General features: G+C 54.9%; 1 protein-coding gene across 5 annotated transcripts in view; it reads left to right on the forward strand.

Moving 5' to 3' along the window:
* Positions 1 to 1,970: 1,970 nt before the first annotated feature.
* The window catches only part of ACSF3 (acyl-CoA synthetase family member 3), a 124,250-nt gene continuing 109,537 nt past the window's right edge, over positions 1,971 to 16,683 (forward strand). For 3 of the 5 annotated variants that reach the window (XM_075939852.2, XM_075939854.2, XM_075939855.2), the window contains exons 1-3: positions 1,989 to 2,126; positions 8,993 to 9,714; positions 11,862 to 12,017. In XM_075939852.2, the coding sequence (XP_075795967.1) occupies positions 9,037 to 9,714; positions 11,862 to 12,017 (834 nt within the window). In that variant the 5' untranslated portion in view covers positions 1,989 to 2,126; positions 8,993 to 9,036. Of the gene's footprint in view, positions 2,127 to 7,209; positions 7,359 to 8,992; positions 9,715 to 11,861; positions 12,018 to 16,683 lie in introns of those variants that run through there. The other 2 variants (XM_075939853.2, XM_089781559.1) reach the window with 2 other exon arrangements.

Here is a 16,683-nt window from a genome sequence, read left to right on the forward strand (position 1 = left end):
AGTGCTGGCTGCTCAGCCGGGCCACTGCGGGGGGGGGGGGGGAGCGGGGCGGTGACGTACACGGCCAAGGGGTGAGGCCGTATATGTCGCCGCCCCCCCCTTCTCCTCCCGCCGTGGTGCTCGGCTGAGTGCTGGCCGCTCAGCCGGGCCGCCGCGGGAGAGCCCAAACGGCCGCTTGCGCTGCTTGCTCCCCCGCCGCCACCCAGCTGAGCGGCGCATCACTCAGCCAAGCACCACGGTGGGAGGCAAGAGCGCCCCCCCAGAGGCAAGTCTGTAACGCTACAGCTGCGTTACAGACTCACAGGCATTGGGCTACTATCTATATGATACAGTATAAAATGTGCACAGTGTAATATTTCCAATCTCTGTGTATCCCCAGGGCACAGGCTAACATATGTGTATATTCGACAAACCCAGAGCAAAGGAATGTGTCCTGTCCTAGGAGTGGAAGGTGGTAGGGTTTATGATAGCCCTGAGTTTCCAGGGTCGTGCATTCCCTAGTATTGGGCAACCACTGTAAAAACACCATCCCCTGCACGGTCTCGCTTTGCAGACTCTTTTTGGAGCCTCTCTCTGGTGCTTTGCAAAACAAGAACTCACTCTCGGTGCTCTGTTCCCACATTGACAACTTCACTCCTTGGGCACAATGGGACTTTCTGCAAGGTGACATTTACTTTTATTTTTTTCAGAAAGTATTTTAGTAAAATACAAACATCTGTGTGCTTTGCTGACGCAGGAAGATTCCCCATTCTTCCAGCCCTGCGTGGGATGTGGTGGCACAGGTCAAGTTGATGGCTCTGTTTGCCAGTGGTGTTCTATGAGATTTTAGGTCAAGCATGCAATTCTACACTTGCATGAAAAATATTGGTCTCCATGTGGCGTAATTGCGCATGTACAGGTGTCCTGGGTACACATTTGGGAGCCAGGCAGGGTCATCCCATAGGCACAGCTGGCCTGGATTGTTTCCCTGCTTGGAGAAAGTAGAAAATGAAACTTCTAGAATCTGAGGGATTAAAATAAAAATTGGAGGTGTTGAAATATGCTTGTATGAAAGTTGTGCCCTAACAAGAACAACTCTAGTAGTTATTTGAGTGGGGTTTTTTTCCTACAGTTCTTTTGGATTAGTGTTAGCAGAGTTGAATAGTTAACATATTGCACCTTCTCCAAGGTGCAACATTGTCAAGTTTACACTCTGCAGGTTGATTTCCCATGTTCTTCTTGGCTGTCTGCTTTCCTTCACACGTGCTTTGCACTGGGTCTTTACACTATGGTTTTCACTTCCATTGTTTGACACCTGCCACAGCTCCTCTATTTAACCCACTGGAGAATGTGTTTTACAGATTCCCAATACGCAGAGGATGTGAGTTTTATTACAATTCCCCCCCGCCCCCTAGCTTTAACTGAAGCCATTTAACGGCTCACGTTTTTAGTTCTGGATGGACCCAGTTCACTTCCCAGAGTGCCAGCCAAGATGGCGGCCAATGCATCTGCAGTGCTGGATATATTCTCGGATGTTCCCTCTACAGCTCTGTGATCCTCACCATGAACTTGCATGGCAGTTAGGGACTCAGGAACGATTCTGCTTTTCAGTAAACACAGTTCCCGCCCTGAAAACTGCTGGGGTCTAGGAATGGGTCATATCTATGGGGGCTCATCCTCGTCCCTCTTTATTTTGTTCAGCTCTTGCATCCTATCTGCTGTGTACATGGGGCGCTCTCTGGGGGTACGTCTACACTGCAACTCTATTTCGGGATAGCGGAGCACCCCGGCGTGGCGATCCCACGTCTTCACCGCAAGCCTGGCAGCTCGGGCTCGCCATTCCAACGTGCCTGTGGCCCTCACTCTGCGAGGCGTCAGGGACACTGGGGAGCGGCGCGGCGTAGGCGGTGACGTCATGCCTCGCGCGGTGACGCCACTTGCGTGACGTCACGAAGCAGTGACGCCGCGCGCGCAGGGGGAGGGGGCGGAGTGTCACCCGGTGCTACTGGGTTGGCGGCTCCCCCGAGCGTCCGGCTCCGGCCGGGCCCGGAACCGCCGGCGGCCGCAGCCGGTTTCCGCGGGGAGCCGCTTCCCGGGCGCACCCGTCCGGCTCCGCGCGCCGCCAGCCGTGGGACGCGGCCCGGCAGGTGAGGCCCGGCGGGAGCCGCCGCTCCAGCGCCCCGCGTGCAGCCCCGCCCCTCGGGGTGTCCCCGCCCCCATCCCCCAGGGTGTCCCCGCGTGCAGCCCCGCCCCTCGGGGTGGCCCCGCCCCCATCCCCCAGGGTGTCCCCGCGTGCAGCCCCGCCCCTCGGGGTGTCCCCGCCCCCATCCCTCAGGGTGTCCCCGCGTGCAGCCCCGCCCCTCGGGGTGTCCCCGCCCCCATCCCCCAGGGTGTCCCCGCGTGCAGCCCCGCCCCTCGGGGTGGCCCCGCCCCCATCCCCCAGGGTGTCCCCGCGTGCAGCCCCGCCCCCATCCCCCAGGGTGTCCCCGCGTGCATCCCCGCCCCTCGGGGTGTCCCCGCCCCCTCCCCTCTCCTCCCAGGTGGCCCCACCCCCGCGTGCAGCCCCCATCCTCCCAGGGTGTCCCCGCCCCCCCAGGGTGTCCCCGCCCCATCCACCAAGGTTCCCTCCGCGTGCAGCCCCGCCCCCTATCTTCCCAAGGTGGCCCCGCCCCCGCGTGCAGCTCCGCCCCCTCCCCTCCCAAGGTGGCCCCGCTCCTGCGTCAAGCCCCGCCCCCAGCCACTTGTGCCAAGCCTGCTCCCCCAGTCCCTCGGGGGCCCTTCCCCACCCCTGTCTCTGGGAGCACCTGCCCCAGCTATGCTGGGGGGGGCGCTGCCCTCTCTCCTGCTCCAGCAGCTGCACAGGGCAGAGCATCCTCCTCCCCTGCTGGCCCTGCTGGCTGGGTGCTGGGGGGTCGCTGCTGCTGCCCATGTGCTGCCAGGAGGGTCAGTGGGGTGCAATTGCTGCTGTCTGTGTACCTGCAGCGGGGGCGGATTGGTGCTGTGCACCTGCTCTGTGCTTGCGTGGAGGGGGAATATGCCAGCAGCAAGGGGCTGACTCCCATGCAGATAAAATATGGAAATGCGCAAGAAACATTGAAACACAAACTGTTTTGAAGTTTTTTTCCACAGCTCTTTAAATAAATCCCCCTACCCTGAAACCACTTCCTCCCGTCCCGATATGCACACACTCATCTTCCTTCTCTCTCTAGGGGAAACACTCCCTCATTTTCCTGATCCTCATTTAACGGTAGCCTCTTGGGGTTTCTTAGGTTGTCTAAATCTCTGGATGGAAGTGCTGACATAGAGCTGTTTGGAAAGTTAGGAAGTTTGAAAGCATCTGGTCTTGCTGCAGACAACAGATGTGAGTTCTTTAGTTTGATGGAAGTGGTCCTTTCGCACACTCCAGGCTGGCAAGGCTGAGGCAGACAACTTGCAGGTGGTCTGAGTGTGCGTCTGGTTTCATTGTGTCCTCTGGAATGATGGCATACACGCCTCCTTTTGCAAGATCCGTTGCAATCTTGATATGTGCAAAGGCAAGAGGTGGTCTTGGCAGAGAGGCAGTGCTAACCAGGTGTCAAGATCAGACCCATCGCTTAGCTCAGCAAAAAAAAGCGTTGCTCAAGTCATCTAGAGTGTTTCTATTATTACATGTGTATTTCTTCTATGACCAAGGTGAGACTAGATAATGGGGATTTGTAGAGACACATGTTTGAAAGGGGATGAGTTGGAAATGGGATAGCAAGGAATGGGAAATTTTAGGAAAATTGTAAGTTAGCGATAAATTTCCTAGCAGTGAGGCATTTGTGTACTGGCATGATCTTTTTTCATAGAGTGTTAGCTGTCAGTCTGGGTAGAGATAGTTAAGAACCATACAATATTAGAACTAGAAGGGGCCTCGAGATATCAAGTCCAGTCCCCTGCCCTCATGGCAGGACCAAGCACCATCTATGTCATCCGTGACAGGTGTCTATCTAACCTGCTCTTAAATATCTCCAGAGATGGAGATTCCACACCCCCCTAGGCAAATTATCCCAGTGTTTAACCACTGTGACAGGCAAGAAGCTTTTCCTAATGTCCAACCTAAACCTCCCTTGCTGCAGTTTAAGCCCTTTGCTTTTTGTCCTATCACCAGAGGCCAAGGAGAACAATTTCCTCCCCTCCTCCCTGTGACACCCTTTTAGGTACTTGAAAACCGCTATCATGTCCCCTCTCCGTCTTCTCTTGTCCACACTAAACAAGCCCAATTCCATCAGCCTACAGGACCTAATAATGACGGAGGTGACTGATAGTTTGTGTTGTCTCCAACAGAGTCATAGATGCCAAAGATGCAGCAGGGGCGGGGGACATCGTGGGAGAGATGGGGACAGGGCTGAGGTATCACCTTGTTCCTCTGTCACCTGGTCCATTGGTCATCGCAGGATGGTGTGCTGTAAGAGATCTTTGGGTGTACGGTGTGGTCCAGTTTCGAACACCAAGGTGCAGTGTTCTCTGTATCAATTTGACCCATAAGTGTGGGGTTTTACGGCTTAGAGCTGCTGAGCCTCTTCCCTTTTGCTCTTTCACAGACTGCTGTGCTTCAGCGTATGAAAGAGAAGAGTGATTACAGTGTGTGTGGTGCAGGTGGAGGAATACAGGCAGGACTGTAAATAAAGTGAGGGTGGATGTAGAGAAGCGGTGGCTTGCAAGGAAAGAATCCATCCGTTATTTTAATGTTATGCTTAATTTCATTTTAACCAGAACGTTATTTTCCTCCTGAAAGGCTGCATCATCTGAAATAAGTGACAGGTTTCCACTTTAAATCCCAGCTGGTTTCCTAAGAGGATTTATACCACCAGCTACTCTCTGTATTGTTGGTGGTCAGATGTGAACAATACACGGTTATTAGTGTCTTGGAAAAGGAACTGACATTGATAAATCTGTGACAGTTCCCCAGCTACTTTGCATTGTGTTGTGGCTCCATCAGCATTCTGTGCTCACCTGTGTGTGTGTGTGTGTGTTTTACTCCTAATTTGGGAGGCTGGCTCATTTTCCAACCTTTAGAAATATAATTTCTGGCTGAGTAAAGCGCTGGATTGGGGAACAGGGAGGATTGAAACACTGTCTAGAGCAGCTGTTTGCAAACAATGGGTCGCAGAATGTCAGGCATTGGATCGTCTTGCTGTAGGGTGACCCGTGGGGGTTCTCCGGCAGGCTTCCTGCCTGTCCTGGTAATGTGAACCTCGCTGTGCCCCGGTGGTGGTCTGGCCTCTAGGCTGGGAGGGGGTGTCACGGGGCTCCATACTGTCCCCACCCGTAGCACAAGTGCCCACGCCCACTGGCTGGGAACTGATCTAAGAGAGCCCTGGGGGTGGGAGGGCTCTTAGGGGTGTAAAATCGCATTTAATTGGTTAAGCTGTTAAAAGTGATGTATAACTGGTTAACCGATCAAAGGGGGAGTGGAGGGGCCCATTAAGGGGTCATGCTTACTAGTTAACCTTTCACGCCCCTAGTGCCTGGGAGTGAAAGCAGTGTGCTTAGCCGCTTGCATACCTCTGCCTAGAAGCCAAACTTGTTGCTGGCCACTTCTGGGGTGCACTGTGGTCTCCAGTGCAAGGACAGGCTGGAAGCCTGCCTTAGTACCCGCCCCCCCCGCTGCGCCTGCCTTAGTACCCGCCCCCCCCGCTGCGCCTGCCTTAGTACCCGCCCCCCCGCTGCGCCTGCCTTAGTACCCCCCCCCGCTGCGCCTGCCTTAGTACCCCCCGCTGCGCCTGCCTTAGTACCCGCCCCCCCGCTGCGCCTGCCTTAGTACCCGCCCCCCCCGCTGCGCCTGCCTTAGTACCCGCCCCCCCGCTGCTCCTGCCTTAGTACCCGCCCCCCCGCTGCACCTGCCTTAGTACCCCCTGCTGCGCCACTGACTGGGAGCCTCCAGAGGTAAGCTCACACCCAAATCCTGAGCACCAACCTCTTGCGTCAGCCGTGAGCCTCCTCTTGAGTCCCCTCCTGCAGTCTATCATGTCATCCCCAGCTACACTCTGGAGCCTGTGCTCCCAGAGAAAGCCTGCACCCCTCCTCCCTCCCCGTACCTGCCCCTCCTGCTCCAGCTCAGAGCCACCTCTCACACCCTGCCCCACGCCCCGGCCTGGAGCCCACTTCTGTACCCAGACCCCTCATCTCCACCCCAGAACCTGCTCCTGCACCCCCCCCCCACACACACCCCAAACCCTCCTCCCTAACCCCATCCCAGAGCATGCACTCTAGGCAAAGGATATAATTACGTTGGGTTGCAGGCATCTGCAGTTTTCTTCACCTGGGTCATGAGACCAAAAGTTTGCAAACGAGTTGGTCTGGGATGAAGGGAGAATGTCAACTCCTTCTATTTCAGTTTATTTGTATTGTTCCTGCTGCTCTGGCCAGTCCCAGCTGATCCGGGGGAAGGATGAGGGGTTTCCCCTCCCTATCTTCAGCTGCACTGGTGCTGCATTGTGTATCGACTTTGGACCCCACAGCAGCCCGTTACTGTCGCTCTCTGCTCCACCATTCATTGCGGGGCTGAGATCCCCACCCTGCTTTCGCTTGTTCCTTAGCCACAGTGGAGAAGGGTTTGAACCTTTTTCCGAACACACAAACCTAGGCCATTGGCTTGCTGTGTTGCTCCTGCAGTCCCCGTCTCACTCAGCTGCTTACTCTTAGCAGGGCTGGGGAAGAACCTGTCAGCAGACAGAATCGGGCCCATCAAGCTCCTTCATCCATCTGGCCCGGGAGCTCCTGGCCCTGCCCCCTAGCGCATTGCCTGGGAGCCGCAAGGGAGGCGGGGGCTCTTCCAACTCCTGCTATTTAAAAGCCCCGCCCCTTCTGCCCAAGGCCCCACCCCTTCTGCCCAAGGTCCTGCCCCTTCCCGGGCAGCCTGCGACTATTTTGAATATTTTTGAAGTGGCCCCCCCAAAAAAAATTATTCCCCCACCTCTCCCGCTTCTTAGTCACGTTTGATTTGGGTTACTCGTCTAGCTCCCTGAAAACCTGGCAAAAGAAAGGAATGTGCCCTGGCCAGTGGAAAACGTGTGCCATCCAGCACTTGTGTAATACTACACAGTTAACACAAGTTCTGTGAAGTCCGTAAATGCGCAGGACAAGTTAAATCTGCTGTGGCTTATTCCATTAAATCTGGACTGGCGCAGTGGTGAAAAGAGGGGAAGACAAGTCTCGGAAGCTGCAGAGACTAGCAGCTAACACCTGGCTTTTTGCACTTTGCAGGGAAACCAAGTCATCCGTACTTAACCTGCCCGGCCTGGAACTCCTTCTCTGTGAGACACTGGCAATGCATTTGGTTCCAATTAACACCCTGTAACATTTCATGTGTGCTCTCACCAGCGATCTGGCCTGGGGGCCCCTAGTTCACAGAGGTGATTCTGGTTTTGCTAACAGTCTGCGTTGTCTTCTCTTTCTTTTTTTAAATTCCTCGGTAAAGAGGAACGTGAGAAATGGAAAGAGGTTGTGCTTATGTCGCCTGTTTTGTTTTTTCCATTCCATTGGCGTGTCATGTGCGCGCGGTCACCACACTTAGTGTATAGCCCGCTCCCAGGTGCTTCTGCCCTAAGTCACAGGCCTCTCTGCGGAAGTAGACGTTGAGGTTGTTCCACACACAAAACACATGCAGACACATTTCTGGTTTGGGGAATTTCATTCGCACGGATGAGAGTCAGACCGAGCAGCCCACTTTCCTATGCAAAACATAAGTAAAAATCCATTGCTGACAGCAGGTGTTAGCAGCGGGGGCATGTGAGCTGGGTCAAAGCTCAGTTAAGTTGCAAATCATTTGTCTGTTAGATTGACAGGTGCCAAACACATTCTCTGGCTGTTCATTGTTTCTGCTAGGCCCCCTGGGGGGCGGCTGTGTGTTGTAAGCTGTTGCAGTACAGGTTTTACCTGCAGCATCTGGCACTCTCTATGGCTGCTCCTGGACCAGAGAGCCTGGAAGCCTAAGGGCAGGAGGGCCAGCCAGCTGTGCATCAGGGTCGGCAGCCTCCAGCAGCCCCTGGGAGGGCGGGGCTGAGGGAGGAGCCCTGTGGCTTCCCCTGGGCCAGAGCCCCAGCCCCACGGCTGCTGCCTGCTGCATGGGACTGGAGCCCCAGCTGGAGCCTGTGCTGCCCAGGGAGCCAGTAGTAGCTGGGCAAGCAGCCCGGCCAGGTGGGGAAGGTGGGAGGAGAAGGGCAAGGCAGGGTTGCCTGCTGGGGCAGCCTGCCGGCAGCAGGTGATAAGCTTGGGGGGCCAGTGGCAGGAGACCTCTCTTGGTCTGGCAAATTCTCTTGCTCGGGACTGGTCAGGGCCCAACAATACCGGACCAGGAAGACCAATCCGGAATAGATTGTGTTTTTCAGAAGTCCCAGAATGTCAAATGGCCATTGACCATATCAAGGAACGCCCACCGCTGAGTGCAGCATTCCTGTGGGGTGGAATCTCCATCCCTAGCGGTTTTAAGTCCCAGCTGGACCACGCCCTGGCTGGGCTGCTGGAGTTGGGTTGGTCCTGCTTTGGGCAGGGGGCTGGGCTCCATGACTCCTGAGGTCTGTTCCAGCCCTGGACTCTAGGATTCCATGATTTATTTGGAAACGTTGTAACAAATCCCACATATCAGAAAGAGTGTGTGTTTGGGGGGGGCGGGGGGGTTGCTTGCTTGGCTGCCTGTGCTGCGGTCACCACTGTGTTGATGTTGTCATGAGGCCCGGCAGAGCCTTGGTCCTGACACGGTATCCGTGATGACCAGTCGGGTCTGGAGGGTAGACCGGCCTCCTGTGCTTCTTTTTGTCACTGGAAGTGTCGAGTTGCTCCAGGCCGGCGCCCATGGCCGGCTCTCAGCGCTGCGCTGGGTTCCCTCGGGGAAGGGAAATGCTTTTTTAACATGCATGCGTGCTGTGAGAGATTGCCAGGGGCCTAGCGCCTAAGCAGGCTTGGAATGCAAGCTACCTCCTCGCCCTCTGTGCGACTCCCTTGATATTCCCGCTCCCTGCTCATTGGCTCGTCTCCTTTCTCTCGGCAGCGTGGTGTCTCTTGTGACGCGCCGGCAGAAGGTTGGTCTCCGGGATGTTCCACCATGTGACTTTGCCCAGGCAATGTCTTGTCCGTGGGCTCCGCCGCTGGAGGTGGCCTGCCTGCGGTCGGAGGGAGGGAGGCCGTCTCAGAGAAGGCGTGCCCGCCACAGGCACGCCGTCCCGCGGTAGGGGTACCTCCGTCTTCACCAGAGCTTTGGCTTTTGGGGATAAAATCGCCATCGTGGATCGGAATGGGGCGCACACCTACAGGGACCTCTACGCTCAAAGCGCCCGTGTGTCGCGGCAGGTCTGTGAGGTGCTCGGGTGCGCCAGTGGAGACCTACAGGAGGCACGGATCTCATTTTTGTGCCCCAATGATGCCTCCTATGTGATTGCCCAGTGGGCTTCCTGGATGAGCGGCGGCATAGCTGTTCCACTGTACAGAAAGCACCCTGTGCAGGAACTGGAATATTTCATCCAAGACTCCCAGAGTAGCCTGGTCATTGCAGTGGAAGAGTATGTGAGGCGCATAACCCCGAGTGCGGAGAAACTGGGGATCCCTGTTCTGCCACTTAACGCTGCGGGTGCTCATGACCAGAGCGAAGAAGAGCTCCCCTCTGCTACAGACTGTCCAGAGTGGAAAGACAGAGGCGCCATGATCATCTACACCAGTGGGACTACAGGGAGACCCAAGGGCGTCCTTAGTACCCATCGGAACGTGCAGGCTGTGGTGAGCCATGCTTCCCTTGTGACGTATTGATGCCGTGCGAATGGGAGATGGGCTTTTTCAAAACGTGACTACGGATTTGGGGGGCTTCCTGTGGGGAGTGTGGCGTGAGCTACTGCTCGCTGAAAACCCAGGCCCCTCGGACGTGTCTCAGGGCGGCGCCCGAAATTCTTAGCCACGTCTGAAAATCCATATGAGTCTGCCTGCGCCGGGGCTTAGGCGAGGGCGGGTATTTCCCTGCAGAGCGGGAGGGGCGGTCGTGGCGCTGTGAGTTGCCTCTTTCCCTGGTTGCTTTTCTGCAAGAGGACTTTAAAAAAGGTGCCCAAGCCCCTCCCTGAAGTATCATTGGCTCCAGCACGTCACTGTTCTATAAAGTCCGTGAGTCTGTAGCTACGTATCCCCGAGGCAAAAAGTCCATTAGCCAGCTGAGCCAAAAGCAGAGTGGAAAGGAGCGCTCGGACTCCCGTTCGGGATCGCTGCCTGCTGCTGATAAGGGGCATAAATACATTGCACCTCAAGGACCGAAATGGCTCTCGATGCTCTGACACGACGGTGCAGCGTAAGAACCTCGCTTGAGAGGGACTTCGCTGGATGGAGGAAAGACTCCCCCCACAAATGTCAGAGCACTGGACAGCAGAGTGACCCAGGGCTGGGTCTGACGGTCCAGCACAGAGCACCCAGGTTGCGCGGGCGGGATAAACTCTGCCCTCCTCGCTGGAAGAAGGGGGGTGCAACAGGGACCAACACTGCCAGATTCCAAATGACAAACACTGGTCAAATATTTTTTAGACAAACCTGAAATTACTATTTTGACTGCCGAGATTAGGCATTGAAAGGCATTGCCTGTCATCTAAAAGGGCCCCCATGCTGATATTTTAGAATGGTTTTTCTTCGTAATAAAGCTTTGTGGAAAATTAAAATTAATATTTGCCCACTGTTGGGTTTATTTCCCCTTCTATTTCTGGACCATTTGTTTCCTGCCCCTAATTTCTATTTCTAATCAATGTTTGTAAGCTAACACAGGCCAACCTAGTTTTTGTTCAGCAGCATTATCAATGGTATCAGCAAAGTTTCTTTGTTTCTGCTGATTCTGGTTGTGCAGCAGTAGGTTAATAATAGTGTAGGCCCTACCTAAAGAGCAGCTTTTAATTTAGAATTTTTTGGCCACACAAATGGCGCTATGTGTGTGTGTGTGTGTGTGTGTGTGTGTGTGTGTGTGTACACACGTTCTGTAGACCCACAGACTGTTCCCTTTCAATTCTGGCTTTATGATTGTTGCTTTTCTCTTGTTGGCCTCAAAGGGGAGACTCCAGGTCCCTAGAGTTGATCAATGGAGACATAGGTCTCCCACCTTAAGCGTTCTCACCCGTTTGTTTGTTTTACGGGCGATGCGTTCATTTTGACACCTGTTTTTCCCCATTAATCCCCTGAATTGACATCTCCAGAGACTAGCCTAGACAGGGACATGTGTCGCGGAGTGTGGGGGAGTCACCCCGCCCTACACCCCCATCCGCAGGCAGACGTGACTCTCAGCCGAGAAGTTTGTTGACAGGGACACAGCGTAGCACAGACTTGTTGTTAACACAGGAACCAGAAGCCGACGGTACAGTCCAGCTTGCGGAGAGGGGGGCCGCTGGCCCTGGGCCCCCTCCCTGCATCCCCTGCCACCAGAGAGAACTCCCACACCCTGTCACTTGTCTCCCAGCCTGGAGGCAGCTCACCCCCTCCTTTGTTGAGATTCCCGGGTAAAGTGTCACTTGGTTGCTTCCCTGCCCCCCAGGCTCAGGTTACAGGACAGCCTGAGTGAGCTATTGTTGTGTAGGGGCTAAGATGGCACAGCCTCCCCTCAGAGGCACACCCAATGTTCCCGTCCCCAGCCAGGCACCGGTGCAGTGCCCAGGGAAACTGAGGCACGCCCACACGGGTTACAACAGAACAGCACAGGACAATAGGCATCCCATACAACATCACAAAAGTGAGTACAGTCCCCGCTACGTCACATCGTGCTGCTGCCAGCGTGAACAGTGGCGCTAGGGTTTGAACTGGGGCTCTCGAGTTAGCCAGGCTTCCTCCAGCCTTCGAGCTCTGCCCTGTGTCTCGACTGCCTTGTCCCCCTGTTCTCACGCTGGCTTGGGTGTCTTTCCCCCCAGGTAACGGGGCTGGTTGAGAGATGGGAGTGGACGAAGGAAGACGTTATTTTGCACGTGTTGCCTTTACACCATCTCCACGGAGTGATCAACAAGCTGCTGTGCCCACTCTGGGTGGGAGCCACATGCGTCATGCTACCTGAATTCAACGCACAGACGGTGAGTGGGGCGCGGGGGAGGGGGGTTGTGTGTCGGCTTTGGAGTTCCTCAGCAAACCCCCCTGCATGCTAATTCGTCAGTTCCGGCCGGTTTAGCTTTTGGTCACCTACAGGTCACAAACTGTCTCGTTGAAAAGACTTTGCGCTTAATATTCGATCCGGGGCAAAGCGGTTTCTCTGGATGGTTTTAACTTGTGGGTGAAACAAAAACCAGGACCGTGTAGCACTTTAAAGACTAACAAGATGGTTTAATAGGTGATGAGCTTGTGGGGTTATTCAATGGCTAATAATCCGTCATAGTAAGCACTGTGCTGCCGGGTGAGGGTAGGAGTGCGGTGCTGTCAAACCAGGCCGCTACATGCAGAATAGCAAGAGTTGATTTCTTAGTGCTGAGGATCAGGAAGGATGGAAAATAACGTGCGCACGTCGCGGCTTGGCAGTGCGCTGCCTCGAACTCTGAGATGGTTTTTGTTGCCGTACTGAGTCGCTCGCGTTGCCCCTTTCCGTCGTACACACTGAGCGTCTTCTGCTCCGCCGTGTGGTGTGATGCTGGCGTGGAGAATTTCAGGTGCCGCAGGAGAGACTAACGCAGTAACACCTGATATTTGTATGCACGCTCTGTTCTTCCGCCTCTGAGCTCTTTAAAAACACGAGTAAATTCATCGAGATTTGACTGGATGGCCGGCCCCAGCGGGAGAGAGTTAGCAAAATGGAAACTTTTCAGGAGCCTCTAGGGCAAAAGGGTCTCCGTGGGTCAGATCCGGCCTGCAAAGTGGGTGGATCCGGCCTGCCGAGGCCCTGCAGCTCCCCCGCCCCCAGGTCAGTTAGGGCCTGGGGGTGGGGAAGCGCGCAAAACCTTCTCCGCTCTGCCCCCGCCCTGCGAGCAATCCGGGCCTGGGGCGGAGAGCTGTGTAAAGCTTTCTTCACCTTGCAAGGAGCCTGCAGCACTTCAAAGTGCCACATGCTCCTGGCAGGGCGGGAACTGTGCCAAGCCTCTTCCAGGGCACGAGTGCCTAGTGGGAAGGGGCTCCCCCACCCCCAACCCAATCATGGTCTGGAAGTGGGGTAGCCCCCAGGCAAAAATTATTGCCCACCCCTGCTCTAGGGAAAGTGGTGGTAAGCAGAGTGTCCTCGCCCGATTGTGACGGGTTGGACTGTAGAGGTCCCCTCGAGGCTGTCACCCGGTGTGCTGATCCCATCGCTGGGCTCACCTATCTGCCCTTTGGGGCACCTCACCACCCTGTCCTGCCAAGCCAGAAGGTTTGGCCTTCTCCAGCAAAGGCACAGAGTTGGGGTAATGCCTCCCCCCCCCCCCCCAGCCCCCAGCAGAGTAACATGAATGCTGATAACAGCTCAGCTCCGGAAAGGCTCAGCTACAGGGACTTGTCAGCACCCACACGCACAGCCCCAAATAGGACCAAACCCCCAAATAAATCCATTTCACTCTGTATAGAAGTTTTACACCGAGAAGGCTCAGCCGTTTGTTCTCTTTATCAATGGAAGAGAGTTGCGTTAGCAATTGCTCCTCTCCAAAGATAACAATTTCCACTGGGTTTGATAATAAACGTGGTTTTTATTAAGTATAAAAGTAGGATTTAAGTTAGTGTAAGTGAACACAGACAGACCAAAGCAAGTTACTACTCGAAAATACAGGCAGTCCCCGGGTTACGTACAAGATAGGGACTGTAGGTTTGTTCTTAAGTTGAATCTGTATGTAAGTCGGAACTGGCGTCCAGATTCAGCCGTTGCTGAAACTGATCAGTTTCAACAGTGGCTGAATCTGGACGCCAGTTCTGACTTACATACAGATTCAACTTAAGAACCCCAGGCATCCCCAAGTCAGCTGCTGCTGAAACTGATCAGCGGCTGATTCCAGGAAGCCCGGGGCAGGGGCTTCCTGTAGTCAGTCAGAGGTCAGTTTCAGCAGCGGCTGACTTGGGGACGCCTGGGGCAGAGCAGCTGGGGTGCTGCTGGGTTGGTCCAGTAGCGCCGCTCCTCGGCGCTACTGGACCAACCCAGCAGCACCTCAGCTGCTCTGCCCCAGGCGTCCTGATTCAGCCGCTGCTGAAACTGACCAGCAGTGGCAGAATCAGGATGCCTGGGGCAGAGCAGCTGGGGTGCTGCCGGGTTGGTCCAGTAGCGCCCAGAGCGGCGCTACGGGACCAACCGGCAGCACCCCAGCTGCTGTACCACAGGCGTCCGGAGCAAAGCCGCGGAGCACGGGGGCAGCGGGACAGCCCAGACGCGCCGTGGCTGTCCTGCTGCCCTCGGGCTCTGCGGCTTTGCTCTGCTTTGCTCCCCGTCTCCCTGGTCTGCAGACCAGGGGGACGGGGAGCAAAGCAGCGGAACACGCGGGCAGCGGACAGCCCAGACGCGTCTGGGCTGTCCGCTGCCCGCATGTTCCGCCGCTTTGCTTCCTCTCCCTGGTCTGCTGGAGACCAGGGAGAGGGCCCCGTTCGTAACCGTGGATCCGACATAAGTCGGATCCGTGTAACTCGGGGACTGCCTGTAAACAAATCAGGCCAGCTAAGTTTAATAAACTAAGAGAAATTGTTGCTAATTTCTCAGCCTAGCCATTATTTCGAGTCAGAGCTGATCCTTTCTCTGGCATGGGTCTAACAGCTTCTCCTCTAGTTGGTGGTGTTTGTTTCCAGGACTCTTCGTGTGCCTTCTTGTGGAGGGGAGCAGTTTGTAACGCCAGTTGGAGATGAGCATTAGTTGCTTCCCATCCCTTACATAGGTTTCCTGCCTCAAGACATTTTTGTTCAATTCTCCCCAAAACAAGCTCTAGAAAAGTACAAAATTCAAGATGGAGTCCAGCCCCTGGTGGCATGGTCACATGTCTTGGCAGGACCAACCACAGTTTAGGCCTGGCTAGGCCTAAAAATTCCCCTCCAGGTGATGCCAAAGAGAAGCCCATGAAGGGAGGCGTTCAGGATCGCTCAGGCTGTCAGCGTGGTACCTCAGTTCAAACTCTGCTTGAGGTGGGGGTTCAACAAGCAAATGAAATGGCGAAGGGATGGGAGCGCATCCCTGTTTACACGACTAACTGATGCGCCCGGGCTCTTCGCTTAATCCTAACGGTTACAGCAGCCCTCCCACCTCTGTATTGTGGAGTGAGGGGAGAGGCAGGAGCAGGTGCATGTGAGAAGCCAGTTTCTAAGCTGGCTCCCCACAGAGCCCCTTCTCCCCCCACCGCTGCAGCGGGTGCTGATGCTTAAAAGCTGCCCCCCTGGCCCCCAAAGTACCAGCTCCCGTGGAGTCACCTCTTCTGCCCTGCGCACTGCTGCTTCTGATACCGAGGCAGCAGGGCACGGGGGGTAGGCGGGAGCCAGTACGCGTGGGGAGCCAGCTTTTAAACCATCTCCTGCAGAGCCGCCTGCTCCCTGCGCTGCTTCCTCTGACACAGCAATTACACGTTTGAAGAAATAAACACATTACATCAGACCAAAGGTTCATCCAGCCCAGTATCCTGTCTGCCGACAGTGGCCAGCACCAGGTGCCCCAGAGAGGGTGGACCGAAGACAATGATCAAGCGATTTGTCTCCTGCCATCCTTCTCCAGCCTCTGTCAGACAGAGGCCAGGGACACCATTTCTATCCCCTGGCTAATAGCCTTTTATGGACCTAACCTCCATGAAATTATCTAGCTTCTCTAAACTCTGTTAGAGTCCTAGCCTTCACAGCCTCCTCTGGCAAGGAGTTCCACAGGTTGACTACACACTGTGTGAAGAAGAACTTTCGCTTATTAGTTTTAAACCTGCTACCCATTAACTTCATTTGGTGTCCTCTAGTTCTTCTGTTATGGGAACTAATAAATAACTTTTCTTTATTCACCCTCTCCACACCACTCATGATTTTATAGACCTCTATCATATACCCCCTCAGTCTCCTCTTTTCTAAACTGAAAAGCCCCAGTCGCTTTAAGCTCTCTTCATATGGGGCCCGTTTCAAACCCCCTCCTCATTTTAGTTGCCCTTTTCTGAACCCTTTCCAAGGCCAAAATATCTTTTTTGAGGTAACATCCCTAGAAGGGAATAAAGTACAATAACCAACCGTGCTGAGCTCTTCTCCTCTTACTACACCCGTGCTGGGGAGACTTTTAGCCATGCGGGCTCCATCTCCCTCCAGAGCTATGCAGATCAGCAGATTAGACTTGCATCTTTCAATGTGCCGGTGCCTCGAGGCTTAATTCTGCTTTGTGCAGTGGAATTCCTCAGTGTTCATACGAGTTTAACTGAGTTTGGAATCTGGCCTCCATCTTTAGCAACAGTTGCTTTGTTGCCAGAGGGCGCGTTGGCCTTTCAGGTGCTGGCTTTAGGTGAGAGCGGAAGAGTGTGTTTCCTGGGCTTACCTCTCAGAGACGGGTAAATCAACAGTCAGTCTTGCAGCCCTGGTGAGACCAGGGCCCACAAATTGCTAACGAGCAGTGATGGTTGGAGTCTTTTCGGTGTGCCTCGGGTCTGAGCAGATCTATAAACATGAGCCAGTGCAAGAAATCGTTGTCGGACACAGATTTGCCTGACTCCTTTCGCTCTCCGGGGAGTTCTCTACGTCCCACATCGACATCTCTTTCTACCTCACGTCCCTCTCAGCAGTCGGCATCCTTCTGCCTGAGAGGAATGGAAGGAAACTTCCATCAGAGCCTGCCCTGCTGCTGGTGAATGG

This window comes from Pelodiscus sinensis, chromosome 12 (assembly GCF_052426305.1).
Source record: "Pelodiscus sinensis isolate ZL-2025 chromosome 12, ASM5242630v1, whole genome shotgun sequence".
Classification (NCBI taxonomy): domain Eukaryota; kingdom Metazoa; phylum Chordata; order Testudines; family Trionychidae; genus Pelodiscus; species Pelodiscus sinensis.